At 41.7% G+C, this 23,559-nt stretch overlaps 2 protein-coding genes across 3 annotated transcripts; one reads left to right on the top strand and one right to left on the bottom strand.

Annotated features, from left to right (window-relative positions):
- Positions 1-125: 125 nt before the first annotated feature.
- Positions 126-8,847, top strand: ATP5MK (ATP synthase membrane subunit k). The gene is made up of 4 exons (XM_037159486.2): positions 126-238; positions 3,783-3,878; positions 3,964-4,056; positions 8,744-8,847. Exons 2-3 carry the CDS (start codon positions 3,792-3,794, stop codon positions 4,051-4,053), a joined length of 177 nt encoding a protein of 58 aa, XP_037015381.2. The 5' UTR covers positions 126-238; positions 3,783-3,791; the 3' UTR covers positions 4,054-4,056; positions 8,744-8,847.
- On the bottom strand, positions 8,832-23,024 carry TAF5 (TATA-box binding protein associated factor 5). 2 transcript variants are annotated; one of them, XM_037159484.2, is made up of 12 exons: positions 22,456-23,024; positions 20,080-20,317; positions 16,321-16,359; positions 15,924-16,239; positions 14,997-15,160; positions 14,760-14,895; positions 14,023-14,143; positions 12,951-13,080; positions 11,446-11,610; positions 10,567-10,744; positions 10,213-10,390; positions 8,832-9,893 (listed from the first exon to the last, which is right to left on the bottom strand). In XM_037159484.2, exons 1-12 carry the CDS (start codon positions 23,009-23,011, stop codon positions 9,676-9,678), a joined length of 2,439 nt encoding a protein of 812 aa, XP_037015379.2. In that variant the 5' UTR covers positions 23,012-23,024; the 3' UTR covers positions 8,832-9,675. The 2 variants fall into 2 exon arrangements, with proteins under 2 accessions (XP_037015379.2, XP_037015380.2); XM_037159485.2 differs by lacking the exon at positions 16,321-16,359.
- Between the last annotated feature and the right edge of the window lie 535 nt (positions 23,025-23,559).

Here is a 23,559-nt window from a genome sequence, read left to right as displayed (position 1 = left end):
CTTCCGTTACTAAGCTGGGTCCGGTCACTTTCGAGCGGAGGGGCGGGGGAGGAGGTGGAGGTGGAGGTTTAGAGGCCGGAAGCGGAAGAGCGGGACTTTGAGTTCCAGCCAATCGACGCCTAAGGCTGAATCGCCGAGGCCGGTTGAACGCGTAGGAGGGAGGCGGATTCTTCCGGCGGGTCGGGAGAAGCTCCGTAGGTTGAAGGACGCTGTCTGCGGAATTCGTGTTATCTGCAAGGTGGGTGTGCAGAGGGACCCGGCCTCGGACCTGGAGGCACAGCCTTGTGGCGCCAGCCTAAGATCCGACCATTTCTAGTCTGGGAACGCCTCGAGGTCTTCCCTTTGTGGGGCGAGAGCGGTGGGGGATGGAAAAGGGGTTTGAGATCGCGAGGCCCGCAATGCCAGAGGTCCAACAGTGGCTGCGCAGCCCTGCGGAGAGGCTAATAGGTGCTCCCAAAGGCTCCCGTGGCTTCCGAAGGCCCTTAGATTGCATTTTTCAGTGGAGAAAAATGACGCCCGCAGCGGTATCTTCCAAGGTCATGCGGTGACGTGATAGTGGATCAGAACTTGAGCTTCTGACCCCATCTCTGGCTGCATTATTCTTTTCCTCGGTATGTTCGCAGCAGCTCGTTCTCGCTGGGCTGTGCTAGGGAAGCTCGTCAGCCTGACCTCCTTTAGCTGCCTGTATCAGAGCGAGAGTGAGTGTGGCCGTCCCCTACTGTCTCCAGACCCGCGGGAAGCGGAATAGATTTAGACGCCAACACGCTCCATCAACGGGAAGGCCTTTCCTAGGAGGTAGCCAGGACGGGGAATTGTAAACTCCTTGAAGTGCGGGAGGCTAGTTCTGGTACCTGAGCGCCTCTCGCTCTTTCCGTCCTTCACTTCGTGATCTCCCCATTCCAGGTAGATGTCCAGTCAGACACGGAAACAGCAATATCGAGAATCAGAAAGTAGCTAGGGCCATTAATCACTTGGGGCCTTTTCCAAAATGCCCGTTTCACAGGTGAAGAAAAGGCATGGAAGAATCAATTATATTTGATAGCTGTCGCCATTTAATTACAAACAAAAGCGGAGACGCTATTGATTAGATTTCCCCCCAGGCTGCCATTTAACAAATAGTACACTTTCTCCTCTATTAAGCAAGTTTCAGTTCAGGTATTCCACAAAGGGCACTCTGCCACAAAGGTTTCTGATCTTTGCCAAAAAGTAACCAGCAGTTTGCTGAAGGGTGCAGATCTGAGTGTTTCCAGGCTTTGCTCCCATTGTTTATCTCACCAGCAACATCACACTTTCCACTCCCTGCTCCATCTCAGCCTCTCAAGAGTCTTCCTTTAAGACCCGGACTAAATCGCAGTTCCTATACCGTGTTCTTCAGTCAGGATTAGTCCTCTACGGGCTATCACAAACACCAGACTTCATCCCACTTTGTGCAGAGGGGGCTTTAAATCACCTTAAATTGTTTCAGTTGCACACCACATCCTCCTAAATTTGTTTTTTAGGTACAGATAGTGGGGGTTATCAGTAATAATTTGACAAAGTTAAATCCTTACTTTCTGTAGGGTTTCTCCTAGAAACCTACATAATACTATTAGTATCAAAAAGATGTATCAAGAAGGTAAATGGGGTGGGGATTTGCCTTTAATAAGTTTAGTAAAATGAAACAGTTAATACAAAAGCCATGTCATAAAGGTTTCTGTTCATAGAGATGTTCCTGCTTGTGCTAGACAGGCCAAGGCTACTGAAGGGACCCAAGAACGTTTGAATTTCCTTAATTGCTCTAAGAACGTTCTTGAAACAGTTCAAAATTAAGGTCATTTGTCCAAAATTTTCATTGCCAATTCTGTGCACGTGAATGCCTCTGAAGGCCTTTGAATGGTAAACAGAAGGGTGCCAGTGTCCATAGCAATGACTGCCTCACAGATCTCCCTCTTCCATTTCAACAAGAGCCAGCCGTACAGCTGCCACTGCCTACCAATCTCGACCGGACCTCGACCGGCTCGTCTGTGTTGCCAATCGACTCGGCGTGGCGTCGGTCGTGGTAGATAGGTGGTCATACATACGAGTTTTCAAGCATTGTTCTGGTGGTCTTTGAATGTGCCTTTGCTATTTCTATTAGAAGAGAAATACAGGTCTTTGTAAAATACATACCTACTATAGCTGTAACTCCTCTGAAAAGTTTGCTCTATGTTCTTCCATTGTTTTCTGTTAGTCCAGTGTTTTTCAAACATGAACGTACATCAGAAACACCAAGAGGGCTTATTAAAATGGATTGCTGGGCCCGAGTTTCTGATTCAGTAGGCTTGAGTGTAGGGCCTGGCAACTGGCATTTCTAACAAGTTTCCGGTGATGTTGATGCTGCTGGCCTAAGGACCAAACTTTGAGAACCATTGATGTGCCCTGTAATACAATGTCCAAGAATAGGATTTTTTAAAAGATTTTACATTACATGAGGGTATCTTTTCATGTCAATACATAAATAAAGGCCTACACACATTTTATTTCTTCCAGTAGAAACCATCATTTTATCAGTCTCCTGTGGGTGGATTTTAGTTTTTCCAGTTTCCTTTTTTTTTTTGAGAGAGAGAGGGGAGAGGGAGGGAGAAAGAGGGAAAGAAACATCAAGGTGAGAGAGAAAACATGGGTCAGTTGCCTGTCCTACGAGCCTCACGCCCCAGCTGGATGAACCCACAACCTAAGCATGTGCCTTGAATGTAAATGGAACCAGTGAGTTCCATTGGTGGGAGGATGCCCAGCCAACTGAGCCACACTGATCAGGGCTCCAGTTTACTTTTGTCAACAGTGTTTCAGTCACCTTAGTGGAACCATGTAACATGTTTCCACTTTGTAATATTTCTATAAAGCTAAATACCTCAAGAACAAATGAACCAGGCTTGATAAAAGGGTATGCTAATTTTATAATTCGATAAATACTGCAAAATTGCACTTTAGGAAGTTATTCCAGTTCACACCCTGGGCAACACAGGCAGTGCTTGTTTTCTACCAAACTACCACTGCTGCTTATTATCATAATTTTATCTTTGCCAGTCTGCTAAACAGTGGTCTCACTTTACATTTCTTTGATCTTGAGGTTGGTTTTCTTTTTACGTTTTGCTGTTTTGTTCTTTTTATTTTCTCTTCCTAAGGGGATTAAAATGTTTGCCCCAGTTTTCTAACAGGATTTTTTTATTTTTTACTGTTGATATTTACATTTAAATCTTTTATCTGTCTTGGTGTTAGGAATAAGGATTCCACCTTCCCCCGCACTAACAGCTACTATGTATCAACTCCATTTAGTAAATGATTCCTTCTCTGCCTTCCCATGAAGCTCTTAAATTGTTTAGAAGAAAAATTGTAAAAAGAGGGGTTGTAAGTTGCAGTTTCACAAGATCTAATTTTTAATTAGTCTTAATTGATTAAGTCCATTTACATTATAGCATAGTGTATAGGTAGAGCCAGGAATGAAAACATCAAGCCATGTTGAGTCAGTGGGTGGACTTAGAGACCACTCTGTTTACTTCTTGTGCCAGATTATTTGATGTATATTCTGGATTGTTGTGTAAAAGCAGCCAAGGTAAAGTCTTTCTTCCAAAACTTCTCATCAACAAGGCTTTTTCTTGGATTTTAGCAAAGCAAAAATCTTTGCTATTGCTATATTAGACAAGACATACATAAGAATTTACAATATATATAGTGACTTTTCAGATTTTGTAAGCTTTAAAAAAATGTCTTTTTTAAATTGAATCCAAACCAATTTATTGTTGCCTTCTTTCTTTTTTTAAAAGATTGAAATCATGGCAGGTCCAGAAGCTGATGCCCAATTCCAATTCACTGGTATCAAAAAATATTTCAACTCTTACACTCTCACAGGTCGAATGAATGTAAGTACAAACGATATCTTTAAGCAGTTATGTTTTAGAATAATTGTGATGGCAACTCCTCTTTACTTTTTCCTTTCTTTTTCAGTGTGTACTGGCCACATATGGAGGCCTTGCTTTGCTGGTTTTATACTTCAAGTTGAAGCCTAAAAAAAATCCAGCTGTGAAAGCAACATAAAAGGTAAGGAGTTGACATTTAAAAGTTTATAACTAGGCCTGCGAACCAGAAAATCGCCGTTCGATTCCCAGTCAGGGCACATGCCTGGGTTGCAGGCCAGTTCCCAGCAGGGGATGCACAAGAGGCAACCATACATTGATATTTCTCTCCCTCTCTCCTTCCCCTCTAAAGATAAATAAAGTCTTTTTTTAAAAAGTTTATAACTTAGCCACTTTGATGTTAATGGTTTTTTCTTGTCTATAAATCATTTTCATTATGCAAAATTTATTACATACATGGGGAAAAAAGAGAAAAATATTACCCGTATCCCATTACACTTGAAATTTTAATTTTTGGTTTAGCTCTTTTTTGTATATTTGGTTTCCATTGGCCATGATTAATACCTGTGTTTTGTCTTATAACAGGTATGTTCTCTATAATTTGAATGCATGAGTGCTGTGGATATATGGTTTATTTCACAGAGGAAATCTGTTTCCTGTTACATTTTGTTTTAATATAAATAACATTACAGTGAATGCTTTTGAGCATGACATGATGTCTCTGCCTATGATTGTTTCTTAGGCTCAAGTTCTTTCCCAAAGAGTTGTGAAGCACCTAGCTTTGTAAAATGTCGTCTTTTGCCCCAGACAATGTTGAATAATATCAGTTTTTGGTTTTTTATTCATTTGATGAGTAAAAATAATGTCTTTGGTGAAGTTGTACCTTTTTTTTTGCATTTGTATTTTTCTTAACATTTTTTTCACGTGCTTTTTTTTCATTTAACAATTGGGACTTTTGTCTTTGTGATGATCTTATTTCTCTTGTATAAGCTCTTTATGTAATACTTATTAACCAAGTTTTTAAGTCAGTTGCAAGTATATCTTTTTTGCTAGTATGCTAGTTTCAAGGTTTCTTTTCATCATCTTTTATTTTTCATTTGCAGTTGACATATTCATTTCAGGTGTTATAGACATTATATAACTTACTAAATGATGATACCAATATATTTCATACCATCCGACACCATACTACTAGAATGTTATTGACTAAATTATCTATGCTGTACTTTACCATCCCCATGACTATTCTGTAACAACCAATTTGTACTACTTTTTTTTTATGATTTTATTTATTTATCTTTAGAGGGGAAGGGAAGGAGAGAGGGAGAGAAACATCGATGCGTGGTTGCTTCTCATGAGTTTCCTGCTGGGAACAGGCCTGCAGCCCAGGCAGATGCCCCGACTGGGAATCGAACTGCAATCCCTTGGTTCATAGGCTCACGCTCAATCCACTGAGCTACGCCAGCCAGGGCCTAATTTGTACTTCTTAATCTTCTCTTTTTTCACCCCCTTCACATCTGGCAATCATCAAAATGTTCTCTGTATTATGAGCCTGTTTCTGTTCTGCATGTTTGTTTATTTTGTTTTTTAGGTTCAGTAGTGATAAGTATTTATTGCCTTTTTATTCTTTTTTGGTTTTTTTTTAAACTTTTTTTGTTTATTTTTATTGTTCATAGTCTTCTTTTTCTTCTTCAAGAACCCCTTCAACATCTCGTATAATGCTGATTTGGTGGTGATGAACTCCTTTAGCTCTCTCTTGTATGGAAAGCACCTTATGTGTCCTTCAATTCTAAATGGTAGCTTTGCTGGGTGGAGTAATCTTGGTTATAGGTCCTTGCTTTTCATTGCTTGAATATTGCCAGTCTGTTCTGGCCTACAAAGTCTCTTTTGAGAAATCACCTGATAGTCTTATGAGAGCTACCTTGTAGGTAACTACCATATTTTGCTGTGTATAATGTGTACTTTTTTGCCCAAATTTTTGAGGGAAGAATGGGGGTGCACATTATACATGGGTAGTACTAATTCAGTATCTATATAAGTGTTTTTAATTCTTTTATTTATGCTTATGTATTAAAAGTGCAACTCTAGAAAGCAGTAATGATATCCATATGCACAATAATACCCTGGAATATGATAATCAGTTTTGTTTCGAAATATAAATAAATAATTGAATTTAAAAATTAAAACAAAAGATTTTTTGTGCCTGGAAGTTTGGGCCAAAAGTGGTGGTGTACCTTATACACAGCAAAATGTGATACTTTTCCCTTACTGTTTTTAAGATTCTCTGTCTTTAACTTTTTGCATTTTAATTATGGTGTGTCTTGGTGTGGGTCTCTTTGGGTTCATCTCGTTTGGGACTCTCTGCTCTTCCTGGACTTGTATGTCTAATTCTTTTACTAGGTTAGGGAAGTTTCTGTCATTTTTTTCAAATAGGTGTTCAATTTCTTACTGTCTCCCTTCTCCTTCCAGCACCCTTGTGATGTGAATGTTGGTAAGCTTGAAGTTGTCCCAGAGGCTCCTTATATTATCTTTTTTTTTGGATGGGGGGTATTTTTCTTTTTTTTTTTATTCTGATTGTGTTTTTCTGCATCCTTATATTTCAACTCACTGATTTGATTCTCTACTTCATTTACTTTGCTGTTGATTCCCTGTAAATCATTCACTTCAGTTAGTGTATTCCTCATTTCTGAATAGTTCTTTTTTAATGGTTTCCATGTCATTTTTTATGGTGTTGAAGTTTTCACTAAATTCATTGAACATTCTTATAACCAGTGTGTTGGACTCTGCATCTAGTAGATTGCTTATTTCCATTTTGTTTCTTTTTCTGGAGTTTTGTTCTTTTCTTTCTTTAGGATGTGTTTCTTGTCTCCTATTTTTGCAGCCTCCCTGTTTGTTCCTATGTATTAGGTTCAGCTGCTACATCTTCCAGTCTTGGTAGAGAGGCCTTATGCAGTAGGTGTTCTCTAGGGTCCGGTGGCACAGCCTCCCCAGTCACCCAAGCTTAGCACTCAAGGTGAGCTCTGTGTTTGCCATGTACACCCTCCTTTTGTAGTCAAGCCTTGAGTGCTATTGGCACATTGATGGGAAGGATTTATTCCCAGGCCACTTAACTGCAAGGACTGCCTGTGACCACCAACCACTGACCTTCAACCACCTTGGAGGATCAGCTGTGCAGGGACCCACTCCACAGAAGACAGCTTCAGTGGGGTTCTAGAGCCCACCAAGTCTGCCCCTTGAGTGTGTAGCTTGTGAACGTGATTGGGTGATGCATTGATGTGGTCTGAAGTTGCCCACTGGGTGTGCTGGTTCTGGGGCCTCTGGAGAAGTGTAGCCCAAGTTCAGCTGCCACCTGTGTTTTGCCCTATGTCTACCTGGTAGGAGGTACAAAGCAATCTGCAGATGGCTGCTACTAGTGCTAAGCTTGGAGTTGTCCAAGAGAGGCCAAGCTGCAAGCCAAGGCCAGCTGCAGCTAATGCCAAACCTGGGGCCACTTTGCAAGAAGGGCACACAGAGGCCAGGTGCTGCATGTGTGAGAGATTTTAGGGAAATCTGAAGCATGAGCCAAGACAGGCCCTTCATAAGGAAAAGCCACTGGACAATTTGAGTGGGCCCGAAAGTTGTGTGGGGCAGGGTCTCAGGACTCACCGGGGCTGGTGAACAATGTGAGTGAGGTTGATGGAGACTCAGGGTGCTCGACTGCCAGCTTTCTTGGGTGAAAGGAACAGTGGCCTCTGCCAGCACTTTGGCAGAAAGCTACCCCACCCAGCTCTTTCCCTGATGCCAGACAATTCAGATCCTTCATGTCCTTGGTGCCCTTTCAGCTGCGGTCTCAGCACTGGAGCGCAGAGGCAGTGAGTCTGAGTCCATGGGCACCCTTTAAGAGGAACTGCTTAATTCCCTAGCTAGGGAATTTCTGTTCAGCTAGGTTTCAGGGTGTTCTGTAGTTTAAATTTTGATGTCATTGGTTTCAGTTTTTCATATAAATAGTTCTATCTTTTCTTAAATCCCCTTTAGGCTTCATTTTCTTCTATAGTTTCTCCAACCCCATTCCCCTATGCTAAAGTGAAAATTTGTGTTTCACAGTAGATGATGTGCAGAAAACCCAAAATCCAGATCTTTATCTAATGTAGCTCTCCACAGGTAGAAAAGTTTCCTTCTGCCCTTAAAAGTTTTCCCAGTCCTTAGGGGACTGCATATCCCAGAATGCAGTGGTCCATGCCTTATTCCTGACAAATGTATTTTGTTCAACATCCCATGTCAGGTACCTCCTAACTTTATGTAGCCCCTATACAAAGAAATTGCATCTCAGATATCAAGTAACAGATACACACTAGATAACATACCTGTTTTCTACTGTTTAAAGTGTTACTTTATATAGCCCTGGTTGGTGTGGCTCAGTGGATTGAGTGCTGGCCTGCAAACCAAAGGGTCGCTGGTTCTATTCCCAGTTGGGATACATGCCTGAGTGCAATGCAGGCCAGGTCCCCAGTAGGGGGTATGTGAGAAGCAACCACACACAGATGTTTCTCTCCCTCTCTCCCTTCCTTCCCCTGCTGATTGATTGATTGATTGATTGATTGATAAATCAATCACTAAAAAAGTTACTTTATATACTTGACTTTTCTGAGTAACATACATTAGGATCTTACTGAATTGTTGACAGCTCTTTTGTTAAAGGTGGGGTTTAGGTTAAATTGTATAAGGCTAAGATACACCTTAATTTTGGGATGGGTTACTGACTCCTTTTGAGAATTTGATGAATTTGCCTTCAATTTCAGGGAGGTTCATGGATAGTAACTGGCAATTTACTGAATGTCTTAAAAGTAGAGTTGAACATGTTTGTGTCTGAACTATTTTTGCTTTGTTTATAGGATTCTAAACTGTACCTCATCTGTTAATTTCCCATGCCTGGAGAAGCTAATGTCAGCTCATCATGTGATACTCAATTTGTACAATAAATTATGAACCTGGAAAAGCTGGTTGTCTTTATTTACAAGATATCAAAAATATAAAAACTGTACAAAATGCAACAAAGGCAAAAAACTGGCAGTGACTTGGTCTGAATTTTAGTTTCCCAAAGCAAGGCTCAGTACTGGAGGTAAGCAACTGAAATGTCTGTCTGACTTCAAGTGTACAAGGTTGTGTATAGCCATTTTAGCTGAAGTAGAACATGAAAGCTAAACTACTTCACCCAGTTTATAGAGTGTTCGGGTGCACTCAAGAATCTGACAGGTGCAAATTCAGATGTCAGTAGGTGGTTGTACTTCATCTAAATCTTAGAAAGAACTTGTAGTTCACCCTACCCAGTTACATACATTCCACTAGTCATGGGCCAAGCAAAAATGTTAGTGGATCATTTAACATAGTATTTGAGTGCCATACATTAACTACATTTTTACAGCAGAAACATAACATGCTCATAGAATTCTTCAGCTAAAATTCATGATGGTATTATATTACTCAATTTGAATCTTGAAGCAGGATGAGTTATTGAAATCAATTTTTTCCTAAACATAATAAATTAAAATAGCATTTGAACAGAAAATGCATAGTTTCCACACATTCCAAAGCACCAGAAATGTCCCCTCCACGAGCATAATACCTCTTATTCAACTAACAGAAATTAGTTAAATGTGGTTGCTATAGAAACGTGGAACTGTCCTGTTCAGATTTTCCCAGCAGCATACTTCCAGATCCATATAGACAAAACATTCTTCGTAGCTTAAATATTAATCACTGAGGTATTTGCTTTTAGTCTCCCTTTTTCAAACAGTAGCTTCCAAAGGTCTTCAATACCGATGGTTTATTGCGGACTATAAGCTCCTGCAGCTAGAACCAAGTTTCTTCGAGTAAAATGGAGATGTACGACTGGTGTTGATTTGGTCATGTATGTTCCCAACAATAACTCCTGTGAATTCTCAGGTAAATTTATATGCCCAGTGGCTGTAGTAAAGTCATCAGTCTCTAAATCCTCAAATGCTTTGACAGCATCCCATAACCGGACTGTATTATCCATTGAACCTAAGGGTAAAGTCAAAGGAAACCATTTAGTAGCATCCACCCTATTTAGCATCTGACATTTTGCCAAGTACACTTTAAGTATTTACTGTATATTTCTGGTGAAAAATCTAAACCTGATTAACAACTATAGTCCTGCAAAAGGAGCACTTCAGGCAGTAGTTTAACGTAACCTGCGAGTATCACACATGTAGGGTGATACTCTGGAATCACCTAAAAAGAAGAAAAGCCTGGAACAGCAGGACTTTGCCATTATTAACACTCCACATTTCCTTTTAACATACCATTTACCCTTTCCCACAAAGCCATTCCAGTCATTTACCTGATGCCAAAATTTCACCGTCTCTACTAAACCTAAGTGAACAGACTGTATCAGTGTGTCCTTTTAATTCTCCAACCATCAAACCATGTCCAATATCCCAAAGGAGAACTCTGCCATCTGTTGCTCCTGTAGCCAGAAATCTCCCATTGGGAGAAAATGTCAAGGAATGAATTGGTCCCTAGAAAAGAAATCCAGGGAAAGAATCAACGGTAGGGCTAAAAATACCTAGGAAACAAGAAAGAATTTTGAAGTGTAGTGGTATGAATAGTATCCAGAATCTGTGTCACTGGTTCATTTTTTAAAATATATCTCAAAAGCAATCTTGCATGCTCAAATACCAAAGTGTGAAAATACCTTGTGTCCAGTGAAGATCCGTACACAGTTCCCATTCAGGACATCCCAGAGCCGCACGGTTCTGTCTGCTGAGCCCGTGGCAACATAATTAGAATTTGGATGGAATCTGGTACAGTTCACGTCAGCTAGATGGCCAGCAAATATCCTTAAAGGTTGATAGTGGTCTGTAGCCCAGAGCCTTTTAGAAAATGTATTAAAAGCAAAAGATGATAATTAGCAGTTAACTATGAAATGCCCAAATTTTATCCAAAATAAATAATTCATGTGAAATGTTAGTTCCAAATGGGTCCCCCTCACTATTACCTAACAGAAGAAGGAATGATTGAGACTAACATTCTTAAAGGAGAAGTTGATCTGGTACAGACGCTTTTTACCTTTATAATTCTTGAGTACTCTCCTCTCCTTATCCCCCTTCTCTCCTACCCCACCCAACTTTGTTCTAACCAATACCGAAGTTTTGGCCACCACAGTTTCTAACCTGAGCTGCCTCATCCTAAACTTTTAATACGATAGAGAAACAGGTGCCACAGTAGTAGGGAAAGACCAAGCAAGGGTAAACAGCTGATAAAAATGAAATATATATATATATATAAACCTTAAAAGGGTTTTAAACAGCTGACGGGGGAGGCAGGGGAAGGTACGTTAAAAAGCTAGCTTGAGAAAGAAAATTACTCAGGACTTTGATATAGACATAATTATAGACAGTAATACTTTTTCCCCAAATTCATTGTCAAATAATGAGTCGTAAATGCTCACAATCTCAAAAAGTTGATCCTGAATAACAGAAGTGAAAATGAGTTCGGCTGGAGGTTTGTAATCCCCAACAAGAACCCTTTCTGTTCCTGACTAGATCCTGGTGTAAGGTCACAGTGTACCTACCGAGCTACTCGGTCGTGGCCCCCTGACACAAAATAATATCCATATGGAGAGAACTGTGTGTCCCAGACTGGGTAGTTGTGTCCTTTGTATCCTACCAAACAAGTAAATGTTTGAAGACTCCACAGTCTAACAGTTCCATCCTCTGAAGAGGAGAGTAGGTAATTCCTGAGAGAAGAGAAAATAATATATTTGATTCCCAGAATAACTTTTAGTTACCAGTCCAGTTCCTGTACATCTGAATATATTAAATATAGCTGATGTGCTACATCTCACTTTTAATTTATACATAATTTCAGTCATTGAGTGGAAGTACTAACCAAAGTAACAGCCATGATATTCTGTATCTACTGAGCATCTACAGAATGAGGTTCAATTTTTTTAAAAAGAATGTTGGGGGGTGGGGAATAACAATTCTTTTTTTAAAAAAAAGACTTAATTTTACTTTTAGAGAGAGGGGAAGGAAGGGAGAAAGAGAGGGAGAGAAATATCAATGTGTAGTTGCCTCTCACATGGCCCCCAACCCAGGCAGGTACCCTGACTAGGAATAGAACCGGTGACCCTTTGGTCCACAGCCTGTGCTCAATCCACTGAGCTACACCAGCCAGAAAAAAAAAATAATAAAAAGTTTTAAAAGTAATACAAAGGGTTAATGACAAAAACTACACTCAAATAAGGTCAATTTAAAAAGGCTTCTAAGAAATATGATATGTCCCGTAAAACTCAATCTTTGATTTTAAAAAGAATCTGCTATATTCCTGTCCTCTATGAATTGTATAAGAATTTAAAAGGAAGTATATCTGACACAAAAGCAGAAAGAATACTACAGACACATGAATGAAATACATTTTTCAAGGATAAATACCAAAGCTGAACTATTCAAAGTATGGTTTCACTGAAATTAAGTTTTCCTCAAGTAAAAATATATCATCTGTCTAAACCCTATCAAATAACAAAAACCTCATTCTCAAAGGCTCATACAGATGAAAATCTTGATGGATTAGAAGCTAATATCTATCCAAGTAAGATATAAATGGTATAGTGAATACAAAATACCCTTGCCCCATTTCTATGGAATATTAGAGATCATGAAAAATAGGCAAATACTTATTTATGGATTTCAAATTCTGTTTTCACTATCTTCCTTATTTCTTTTGATTATAGAAAGATAAATCTTCAACTAATAGTTAACAAGCCTTTAATATCAGGAATCTGTTACAAATTTGGAGATGATGGAAGACAGCAGTAGCCACAAAACCAAAACAGGAACCCAAAGAAGCAATTCAAATGAAGGGTTATTACAAAACCAAAACTAATGTTTAAAGCCAGCAAACCCTGAAGCTGTGCATCTTCAGTCTGTAAACCTGGGTATATGTTCAGTTGCTATCCTGTACACCCAGGATGAATTAGCAAATGGCATGATTCTGAAAGACAATGACTGACAAGCAACCATGAGATTTTTCTAACAAATTTTCCTGACATTTGCATATTGCCAGTCTGTACTTTACCTGTCTGGACTGAAGCTGGCTCCATAGACAGGTCCACTGTGACCATACAAAATCTTCAACTCACTTGCTGTTTTTTCATCCATGATTCTTTCTAAGACATCATCTGATTCTTTGTCTATGAGGCTAAGATCTAAAATGGTTCAGAAATATGAAATTTTTAAAGTACATTCATTAAAAGATTTTAAGGTAGTCACATCACCATTCAGAAAAAGAACTAATATTCGAACAGTTCCACCTACATGTCACCCCCCGTGCTAATGCCTCTAAACCAGGTGACGCCACCACAGTGTACAGCAAAGGAAAGTTAATGACATGCCCGAGTGTACACACTATTCCGTGCTGGAGCTAGGACAAAGTCAAGACAGCCACTACGTCACGATGTTTCACAAAAATAAAAACTGTGGGAATATTATATTACAGAAAATATCTTGTTTAAAAATACATCAAGAAACTTCTTTAAAATGGAATCCTGACCTTATTCCCTTTTAGCCATTTTTATGTCTAAACAGAAAACATTCTCCCACTATTTACTTCCAAGGTTTTAAAGATTTTATTTTTAGAGAAAAGTGAAGGGAAGGAGAAAGAAGGGGAGTGAAACATTGATGTGAGAGAGAAATGTCGATCGTTTGCCTTTTGCATGTGCCCCCAACCAAGGCCCGAACCAGTGACCCAGGCGTGTACCCTGACTGGAAATTGAACCAGTAACACTTTGCCTTGGGGAAGGAAGCTAAACCAACAACTGAGTCACACCAGTAAGGGCTACTTCAAAGATTTTTAAAATACACATACAACCAATCATAAAATGTTAGATTTTTAACTGTAAGGAGTTTTCAGCCTAATCCTCTCATTCTACAAAGGAGAAAACTGAAACCCAGAGAAATTAAACCAATCTAGTACCCCAGTCTCCTGTTTGCCACCCCAAAGCACTTTTTACTAATGGGAATGTTAGCATTTTGAGTTAAAGTAAAAAACAGTGAGAGTCAGCTAAGATCACAGTCTCTTGTATATATTCTATGGGAAGCAAGACTGGTGTAAACTAAGAGTTTACATCCTGACAGGTCATCTCGGTCACCTGCTGCTTGTTTGACGCTACGAAGCTTTTTGGGAGTCACGGACCACACTCTGACAGTTGAATCTGCAAAACCGCCAGCAATCAAACTAGAATCATCAGTGACGTCCACCGCAGTAAGGCCCTGCCAAAAACACAAAAAAGAAAAGCAGCTTTATACTAAACAATACTATGTTAGGGGAGCAAATTACAATCACATCTCAGACAAGAAATAATGACAGCTATTTTTCTGTCATCATTTACCCCTTTTTTGCCCTCCAGATTTAGAGTGCATAACATGAAGCAAAATGTTCATCATTCTTGCACTTTACTAAATATATCCTCTGCAGCCTATTATAAAGAATCTATAAAGACGTGGAATTCTTAATAAAAAATACTAAGTTTATATCAGTACTTAAACCAAATTCAAAAGAGATGAACTACAGCCTCCTCCTCCTCCTCCTCCTCCTCCTCCTCCTCCTCCTCCTCCTCAAAGGCTAGCAGAGGACTTCTGACCACTGAAACCTGGGGCACATGTTTGCAGAGTTCTGGTACCTACAAGCTGCTGAAGTTCCTTTAAATGTCATCGTCTCCCTTTTCACAGCAGTGTCCCATTCTCCTTTCTTAACAGCTGTCTTTAAGCTATATTTATGTCAAGAGTTTAAATAAGAAACTCCATTTCATTTAACACATTTCTTTTAATAGTATGTCACCATTTTACATGCTATTCCAGGCAGAAGCTGCCCAATTGTTTCACCGACCTGGTAGGCATTGAGGAATGTGTAAAAACAAATGGAGGGTAAACAGTCTGGCCCAAGGCGCACTCGTTTGGTGGTTTCTTTCATATTCATTATCTTATCCAACTTATCTGAGTCTTTCAACTCAGGAAGAGGAATTCTGTGGAAAAAAAAAAACAAACACTAGGAATCACTAAGAAACCAGAACCTTGTAGAACATAACTCATACCTCCACACACGTCCCTGAGGTGTTTTTCTCACCTGTTTTGAGGTGGAGCATTGGGATCTTGTTTTTTGCTTTTGGATCCAATACTATCCTTTTTAGGTTTCTTCTTTTTAGGTTTTCCTTCTTCATTTTCTCCTTCTTCATCCTCATCATCCAAAGGCACTTCAATTTCTGGCTCTTTTAATAAACCAAAAAATACCTACAAGTCAAAAGGGCCAACATTTTCTTAAATTAATTACATTTTTTTGTTCATTAATATATTCTTTCCATATCTTGACAGATGGATCACAATTAAATACAGTCACTTATACCCTGAAGCAGCTCCTGCATTTGTCTCCCCAACAGCCAATCTCCCCTTCCTCCTCACTAACAGAACCCAGATTTTGTTGGAGCAGCAATATGATCGGTTAAACAATTTCTGTTCATGGGCTCCCATTCAGCTAGGAATGGCTATATAATGTCATACTGGCCAACTGCTGTACACACAAATGTACAAGGTAGGGTTTTAGAACACAATACTGTTTCCCTGATAAAAAGGGAAAGATTCAGCAGGGATATGCCTTTCGTCCTCCCCCTCTGCCTTCCTGGAATGCAGCTGCAAGGCTGGCGCTGCAAGAGCCATCTGTGAGCACAAAGAAGAGAGCCACATTCTAGAGAGGACGGAGCAGAAACAAGGAGCCAGGTCCTTGATGGCACTGGGGAGCCCTCGTGCCCGCCCAGGAGGGCCTTCCTCTGCAACTCATTCCATGTGAGGGAAAACCCTTCACTTGTTACAGCCACTGTAGCCAGGGTCTGTTAAATGCAACCATTCCCCAATTCTGACATTTATACCATCCTTAGAACATGAAACTTAGGATACAGTGTAAAATTATTCCCAAACTAGCTGTAAGAAAAATGTGTAGATGGAAATGCTACAGTTTTTCATAATCTGCATTATATAGTTCTTAGGTTTATTCCCATACCTTTGATTTGTTTGCCTCTCGTTTAGCCTCTCCTGCCAAACTTCCCACCATCGCATCTATCTGTTGCTTACTACGCGGCATCCCATCAAAGATGTCAATGTAGAGGTGCTCCTGAACTATGTTCCATATCTGATTGTTCTGTTTCTCCTGAAGATGCCTCTTCAAGAGTTGGTACGAGTCACGGGAAATACGCAGAACAAATTTACTTGTTCGAAAATCCAACATGGTCTCATTCCCTTTCATGTGTTCCTTTTTGGTAAGACTAGATAACACTCGTAGGTCATCTTGGTAATAACATTCCTGATCTCCATGGAACCTGTTTCAGTGATTTTAAAAAGTCATTTTTCAATGTAATCGTTAAGGGATCTGCCTCTCCCCCATATATTTATAAACATACCAGAATATAGTCAACGTGTCTGAATAATCTTGGACTAAGCTGTAGGATCAGAAGTGACATATTTCAAAATGATTACAATTCAGTTTCTGAATTCATCCTAAAAATGACCAATTTAACTCTCAAATGAAATGCAGCATAAACATTTTAAGAGACTCTGAAATAAATAACAAGCAAATGAAAGATAAGATGCCCACTACTGGCAGTCTTTTCAATGTCATCTCTGGCAGACATTTGAAAATTCTAGAATCTCTGCTTTACCCAATTTTATGTTCTCTCAAACCCACTTCTGAGAACTTTATGGAAAAACTTCAAACGTATACAAAAGGAGAAATCAGTATAATGAATTCAATGTACCTATCACCCAGCCTCTCAACAATAATCAATACATGGCTTTCTCACAAACCCACCATTTTTCATGGTTTCTTATATAATTAATACCAGACATACTTGTTAAACATCAGTACTTTAATAATATGATAGGGGACAAAGAAATGTTGATACCAAAGAACAAGCACTTCCATTTACTCACCATTACCAAAGGCAGTTAAATAAAGCTTTGAGCCTTGGTAATAATTAGTAAAGTTAAATGTACTTTTGTTTATAAAAATCTTAATTTCCCTAATGAAATAAAATAAAGTTAAAGATTATTTGTCATCCAATAAGAGCAGCAAACAATGCAAAAACATTAAGAAAACAATGATTAAACATAAGATAGTATAACCCTACCTCAAACAGACACAGTGCCAAGATTCCTAAACTGTTACCTGTGTTATCCTTTTACAACTTGTCAAGATGACCTAAGGGTTTCTAAGATTTGAATGAGCCAGAAATCTCAGCCTCTGAGTGCTGGTGTCAGTCACTGCCCATAACCTCATCTGAGCACTGGGTCCAGGCATGGACTGAGAAACTGTCATGACAAGGAGACAGGAAGTCCCCTCTGATAACCCTGCTTCCTATGTGAGACGGCTATACCATGAGAAAGGAAGAGGTTTACTGACAATGCTGTAAGAAAAGTTAGGTTAGGGTGGGCCCTGGCTGGTGTGGCTCAGTGGACTGAGTGGCAGCGTATGAACTGAAAGGTCACTGGTTTGATTCCCATTCAGGGCACATGCCTGGGTTGCAGGCCAGGTCCCCAGGTGGGCTTCTGCAAGTGGCAAGCAGTTGATGTTTCTCTTACACATTGATGTTTCTCACCCTCTCTTTCTCCCTGCCTCCCCTCTCTCTGGAAAAAATGCAATAAATAAAATCTGAAAAAGAAATAAAAGAGAAGTTAACTTAGGGGAGAAGCTCTGTCTTCCCCAGCCTTAATTTTTTTTCCAAAATCACTGAACTACGGAACATTTGCTCTATAGGCCGTCCATTAGGCATCACAGAATAGTGAACAGATATAATGGCATAGAGGCCAAGAGTCCCAAGTTTCATTATTCCTCTACTACCACCTGTGCTATCTGACAAGTCCAAGCTTCTAGGCCTATTGCTTACACTAAAGAGCTCTCCTTAAAACTTTTAAGCACCACCTCCTTCATTTTTATTTATTTATTTATTTTCTGGATGAAAACCTTTAGAAGACTTCAGTCGGGCTGCAGGACTCTCATATCACTGCCTCCTTTCTTAAACACTCCTTCCCGTCCAACATCTATAACTCAACATTCTCCTGGTTTTCTTCCCATTTCTCTGGCCTCTTCTTTTCTCTCTTCTACTCCAAATGTCAGCGATCCTTAAGGCTCGGGCCTAGCCCTCTCACTGACTTATTTCCAACCGCTCCCAGACAATCTCATCCGTATCCATCAATATTACGCACAGCTCCGATTTATGGCTCCAGGCCCTACCTCCCCTCTGAGCTCCAGAGTGTTACATATCACCCACCAATCAGCTTGACGTCTCTTAAAAAGTGAAAGGCACATTCAAATCTGAACTTAAGATTTTTCTACCACCCAAGAAACCAGGTCCTTTTCTAGGGTTTTCTATCTCAGTGAAGGGCACTTCTATTCAGGTGAGAGAGCCAGAAACCTACAGGTTATCAATAATACCTGCCCAGGTAGCTTAGTTGGTTAGTGTCGTCCCAATATGCCAAGGTTGCAGGTTTGATCCATGGTCAGCGCACATACAAAAATCAACCAACAAATGCATAAATATGTGAAACAAAAAAATCAATGTTTCTCTCTCTCTCCCTTCTCTCAAATCAATAAACAAAAAATGTTTAAAATAATAATACCCCCTTCCTCTCCCTCACCTCCATAAGCAAGCCATCACCAATACGCCCACTTCCTTTCACCCATTCACCCACACTACTGCACCCTAGTCCCCGTTTCTCAACAAGGGTGCTGCTGGCACTTGGCGCAGAACAATCCTCTGCTACCGGGACCGCACCTATCAGACTACTTAGGATCTCTAAGTTACCTGCTCCCCTCCCCAGCCATTATGACAACCAAAAACAGCTCCACACATTTTCTGGGGAGCGGAACAGTATCACCCCCGGTTGAGAACCACTACCATAACCTCCAAAACTGGTCAATCTATAGCCACTGTTCTCCCACCACCTGTTTTCCCCACTGCGTAAGGGTCCTTTCAAAATGAAATCTAATAATGACATGGTTCTTCAATGACTTCTGTAGCAGAGATGCCTCACTGTCCCCAAATATCCATTTTTTCCTTTTTTCACTTTCTGTTTAAAGATTTTATTTATTTATTTTTAGAGAGAGGGGAAGGGAGGGGGAAAGAGAGGAAAAGAAACATTAATGTGTGGTTGCCTCTCACACGCCCCCCACTGGGGACCTGGCCCCCAACCGAGGCATGTGCTCTGACTGGGAATCGAACCTGCGACCCTTCGGTTCCGACCAACACTCAGTCCACTGAGCCACATCAGCCAGGGCCCATTTTTTTCTTTACTCCTCCACAACAGAACACCTGAGTAGAACACGTTAACTGAGCACCATGACACCTAGGTAAACAGCATACTCCCTACCTCCCTTGTAGACAGATGTGACCACTGACTAATGACATGAAAAAGAAGTGTGATTGCTTAGAGCCAGCTCGTGCCACAGGCCGAAGCTGCACGACAGGGGTGGCGGAGCAGCCCGGCAGAGAGTGCCTTGCTAACCAAGGACTCCATCTGAGCCCTGCACCGCCAAACTTCATGAGACAAAGAAATAACCTTTCGTCATATTTCAGCCCCTAGTTTTTGGGTGTTCGGTCACTCTGGGTCTAATCTAATCCCAGCATCGCTTTCTGTTGCTCATAAGATATTTATTTACGCCATTATGTTTGAGTTTTCAGTGACTCTCAGCCAAATGTAACCCCACACAATAACACCCCTACTACTCTTAGAGTAAACCAAGACCTTCAGCGTGGCCGGAGAGCCTGCCCATTCGAGCCCCTAACCGACCGGTGGGCTCCGTGTGGTGCCGCACCCCCCCCCACACTCCGCACCAGCCACACTGCCCTTCCTTCATCTGCGCACCTGCCATGACCCCCGCGGCCACAGAGCCTAACTTCCACACGGGCTTTTCCTCTTCTCTTCACCTGGTGAACTACTCCCCAGTCTTCAGATCTTCCCTCAAGCACCACTTCCTCTGGGAGCCTTTCCTAACTTCCCCAACGAGATCGAATCCCCATTTTAGGTTCTCACAGCACCAGGCACCTCTCCTTCAGAAAGTGCCGAGTTGCGGTCTTACACTTGTGTGGTCACATGCACACGGACATCACACTCACACATACATTCTAATATTCTACGTGTACAATACATAAAAACCTACATACTTCTCAAAGAATGATTTTGCTTCACTCTCATGTTGATTGTAGACTAGTTCCAAGTACATGTGCACAAACAGAGGGTAAAAGAGCTGGGACAGCTCTGCCCGATGGCAGTCCAGGGAGCACTCGACGAAGTGTTTCAGTCCACTATAGTACTCTTCGTACATGGCGGGGTCTCCCTGCTGGTTGTAAGCAGACAGCACAGCACTGACGTCTGGCTGGTCTTCCACAGCCACACTTCCAACTGTTTAAAAGACGAGAAACAGCTTTCAAGAAAATGACCTAACATGCAGCAAACAACAGGGCTGTTTCGCTAAGGTCCAGAGGTGACTGATGTTTGTCTCCTCTCAAAATTTCATCCCCAACCCAATCACGTTATCTTTTCATGGGAGTCTGACTTTGTTTAAAGCCAAACTTTCAGCTTGTCCACCTGAAAGCAAAATTCTCAAATCAGTAACAAAAGATTCAATATTTTTCCTGAAGCTACCTTAAAGACAAGTTTAATAAAACTTGGTATGTGCAAATTGAACAACTTCATTCATCTCTCAAGCCTCAGTGCAGACGGCACCCACCGTCACTAAAACATGTGCTGCAGTGGTTTGTAACTTTCCTTGACATCCTAGCCTGTGTTAACTTCCTATGTGTACCTCTCTCACTTCTGTAAGCATTTCAGGGGTGGGAAGGACACGCCTTACTTATATTTCCAAAACAATTTCCAAAACCACCATTTCAAGGCAGTCAACTTGAGTACTTATCGGTAATATAGGATAAGGATATTACCAAACAAGGATACACGTGTCAACAGAATCAGAGTTTTATTGTTGGAAATATTTAAGCTGAAATTATAGTAGTGTTATGCTGTTTACTACACAAATGATATAAATTATTTTGGTTACTCTGATGGCCTTTTCTTTTCCTCCTTACGGGTTTCTGAGTTATGATCTAAAATGCAGGTCAAGTTTCTGAAGAGGTGAGAGATTATAACAAAATAACCAACAATATCAACTCATCCATCTTACTATTTCATTCACAAAATTCAGCATTCAGAGAAAATTCCTCTCACCCTGACAGGGTAGCTCAGATGGTTAGAGCATACATCAAGGTTGTGATTAAATCCCTGCTCAGGGCGCATACAAGAATCAACCAGTGAATACATAAATAAGTGGAACAATAAATCCATGTTTCTCTGTCTCTCTCCCTCTCTTTCTTCCTTCCTCCCTCACTCTCTCTCTCCAAAATCAATTTTAAAAATTCCTCTCAATCACATTTTTTACATTTGTCTATGGATTACAATGCTAAGTATTCATACTTCACTTCTGGCAGTGCCTCAAAGATTTGGTCTCACAGATGCAGATTAATTACCTAGAGGCTCTGCCCTGGATAATTTAATTCAACAAGCATTCATTATTGGCTCAGTGTCACCTCTGACACCTTACATTGTGTGTGCGTTTTACTGCATGGACTTTGTGCAGCAGTTGTTGAGAAAAGCAGGCGGGCCCTCAGTTGTTAGAAATGGGTAGCCAGGCATGAACTTTCCAATGCCAGGCATTTTCCATATATGACAGCCGAGCCTCACGATAACCCATTTAATAGAGTGAAACTCAACCTTAGTAAGAATAAACTAATCAGCATCACACTAGTAAAGCAACAGAGACACGATCTGAATCCAGATCTGTCCAATGCCTATTCCTACATGAACAGTTCTCAAATTTTGCCATACATCTTGGAAGCATTTATTAAAAAATGCAGATTCCCAAATCAACTTCTACAGGGTCCGATTCACTAAGTTTGAATTGATGCCCAGTAGTCTGCATTCCCCCCAAAGATTTAACAGTCGAGGCAGTTAGCCTGTATTTTGAGAAACACTGGCTACGCTGTGTTCCATCACTCCCTGGCTGCACAGTCTAAAGCAAGTCCCTTGGCTTTTCTCCCCGTTTACTCATCTTTCCAACAGAGGTAATGTGTTCCTTACCATGGGACTGTGAGAATTAAGATACAGAACCAACCTAAAGTATTTCTGGTACTTAATGTAGTACAGAACTATACAAATACTGTCAGTGTTCGTGCAGACCTGCACAAGGCTCCAGAGCCCAAGTAAGGGGAAAGGGACCAAAACCCTGAAGGTCCCCGCTCTCTGCGCCCACCTTCCCCGTACATCCCTGTGCTCAACAGCTCTCCTCAGCCTCTCGCTGGAACTGACAGCTCTACCAAGAGGGTTTGACTGCGCAGCCGGCGCACCAGAGAAAGGGGCGGGCATGTGGCCCTAGAGGCGGGCCCAGGAAATTCAAAACAAGCCCGCAGAGGTGCAGGCCTGCCAGCCCCGGCATTCCCGGCTTGTTCCCTCTGGTGCCGGCGCTGCCTCCCCGGGATCAGCAGGCTCACCTTTCCCCGGAGCCGCAGGACCTGTTGCTGATCCCGAGACGGAGGCAGCGCCCGAAGTGCCCGTGCCCGGAGGGTCGGGGACTGCAGAGCCGGGAGCCGAGGCTGCCACCCGGCTGAGAAGCGCGCTAGCCGCCTCGGCGCCGGCGCCGTCCGCCTCTCCCGGGGTTCCGGAGCCGGCTGCGTCCTCCAGCAGCCGGGCCTCACGGCGCAGTGCCTCTTCGGCCTCGCGGAGGTTGCTCTGCCGTAAGAACTGTAGCACCGCCAGCAGAGTCGGTCGGTCCTGGGGAGCTCCGGCCTCCGGAGCAGCGGCGGGCACCGGGGCCGCCCCCGCCGGGGCAACAGCAGGGACAGCCACGGAAGGTTTGGGGGTCCCACCATCCCCGCCGGCAGACGACGCCGCCGCAGCGTTCCCGCCGCCGCCGTTGGGGCCGTTGTTGGTAGTGCCGCCGCCACCTTCGCCAGCGCCGTCTCCCGCTTGTGGAGGTAGCAGTGTTGGCGGTCCCTCCGCCTCTAGCTTGACCGCCACCTCCGTCTGCTCCTCCGCCAGCGCCGCCATCTTGCGGCTGAGCCACCTTGTGCCGTCAAGTGTGATTGAGTTTTCGCCACATGGAGGGCGGGGAGGAGCATTTTACGACATCTCTAGAAGGCAATTTATGGTAGTAGGAGGGGCGAGAAAGGAGGAGAAAAAGAATTCGAGCGAGAGCAACATTCGAAAGGCAGGAAGTTGAAGTTAGTGAGCGCCTATTGAATTTGCCTGAAAATAATTACTATATATTGCAGACGAGCTCTATTCAGGCACAGCGATGGGCGTTTTACTTTATATGAGCTTCAGTTCAACAGTTTTATAAGGTACTATTATCGTCAACTTAACAGTTGGCTCAACCGAGTTCCAAAGAGATTAGGTAACTTGCCAGAGTCACACAAGAAGAAAGTGAAAGGTTTGAATCCAGATCTTTAACTCAAAAGCATATACCACTTGCCAGAGGGAGGCTTTTGAAATACTGGTAATGTTTTATATTTTGATCTGGATGGTGGTTACTTTTTTCCTTTTTTTCGTAGTTTTTACTTCAGTAAAAATTGGGCTGCACTACCTAAGCTTTGTGA

The sequence above is a fragment of the Artibeus jamaicensis genome, unplaced genomic scaffold, assembly GCF_021234435.1.
Source record: "Artibeus jamaicensis isolate MK-2021 breed Jamaican fruit bat unplaced genomic scaffold, CSHL_Jam_final contig_490, whole genome shotgun sequence".
NCBI lineage: Eukaryota > Metazoa > Chordata > Mammalia > Chiroptera > Phyllostomidae > Artibeus > Artibeus jamaicensis.
The sequence above is the reverse complement of the archived record's forward strand: the minus strand, read 5'-3'. Positions and strand labels throughout refer to the sequence as shown.

Bases quoted from the DNA above. Each gene is read 5' to 3' on its own strand.
- ATP5MK (XM_037159486.2), top strand. From the start codon at position 3,792: ATGGCAGGTCCAGAAGCTGATGCCCAATTCCAATTCACTGGTATCAAA. The intron at 3,879-3,963 runs GTAAGTACAAAC...TTTCTTTTTCAG, and splicing joins CTCTCACAGGTCGAATGAAT to TGTGTACTGGCCACATATGG.
- TAF5 (XM_037159484.2), bottom strand. From the start codon at position 23,011: ATGGCGGCGCTGGCGGAGGAGCAGACGGAGGTGGCGGTCAAGCTAGAG. The intron at 14,896-14,996 runs GTGAGAAAAACA...TTTTTTCCACAG, and splicing joins AATGCTCCACCTCAAAACAG to AATTCCTCTTCCTGAGTTGA. The intron at 13,081-14,022 runs GTGACCGAGATG...GAACCATTTTAG, and splicing joins TAGCGTCAAACAAGCAGCAG to ATCTTAGCCTCATAGACAAA.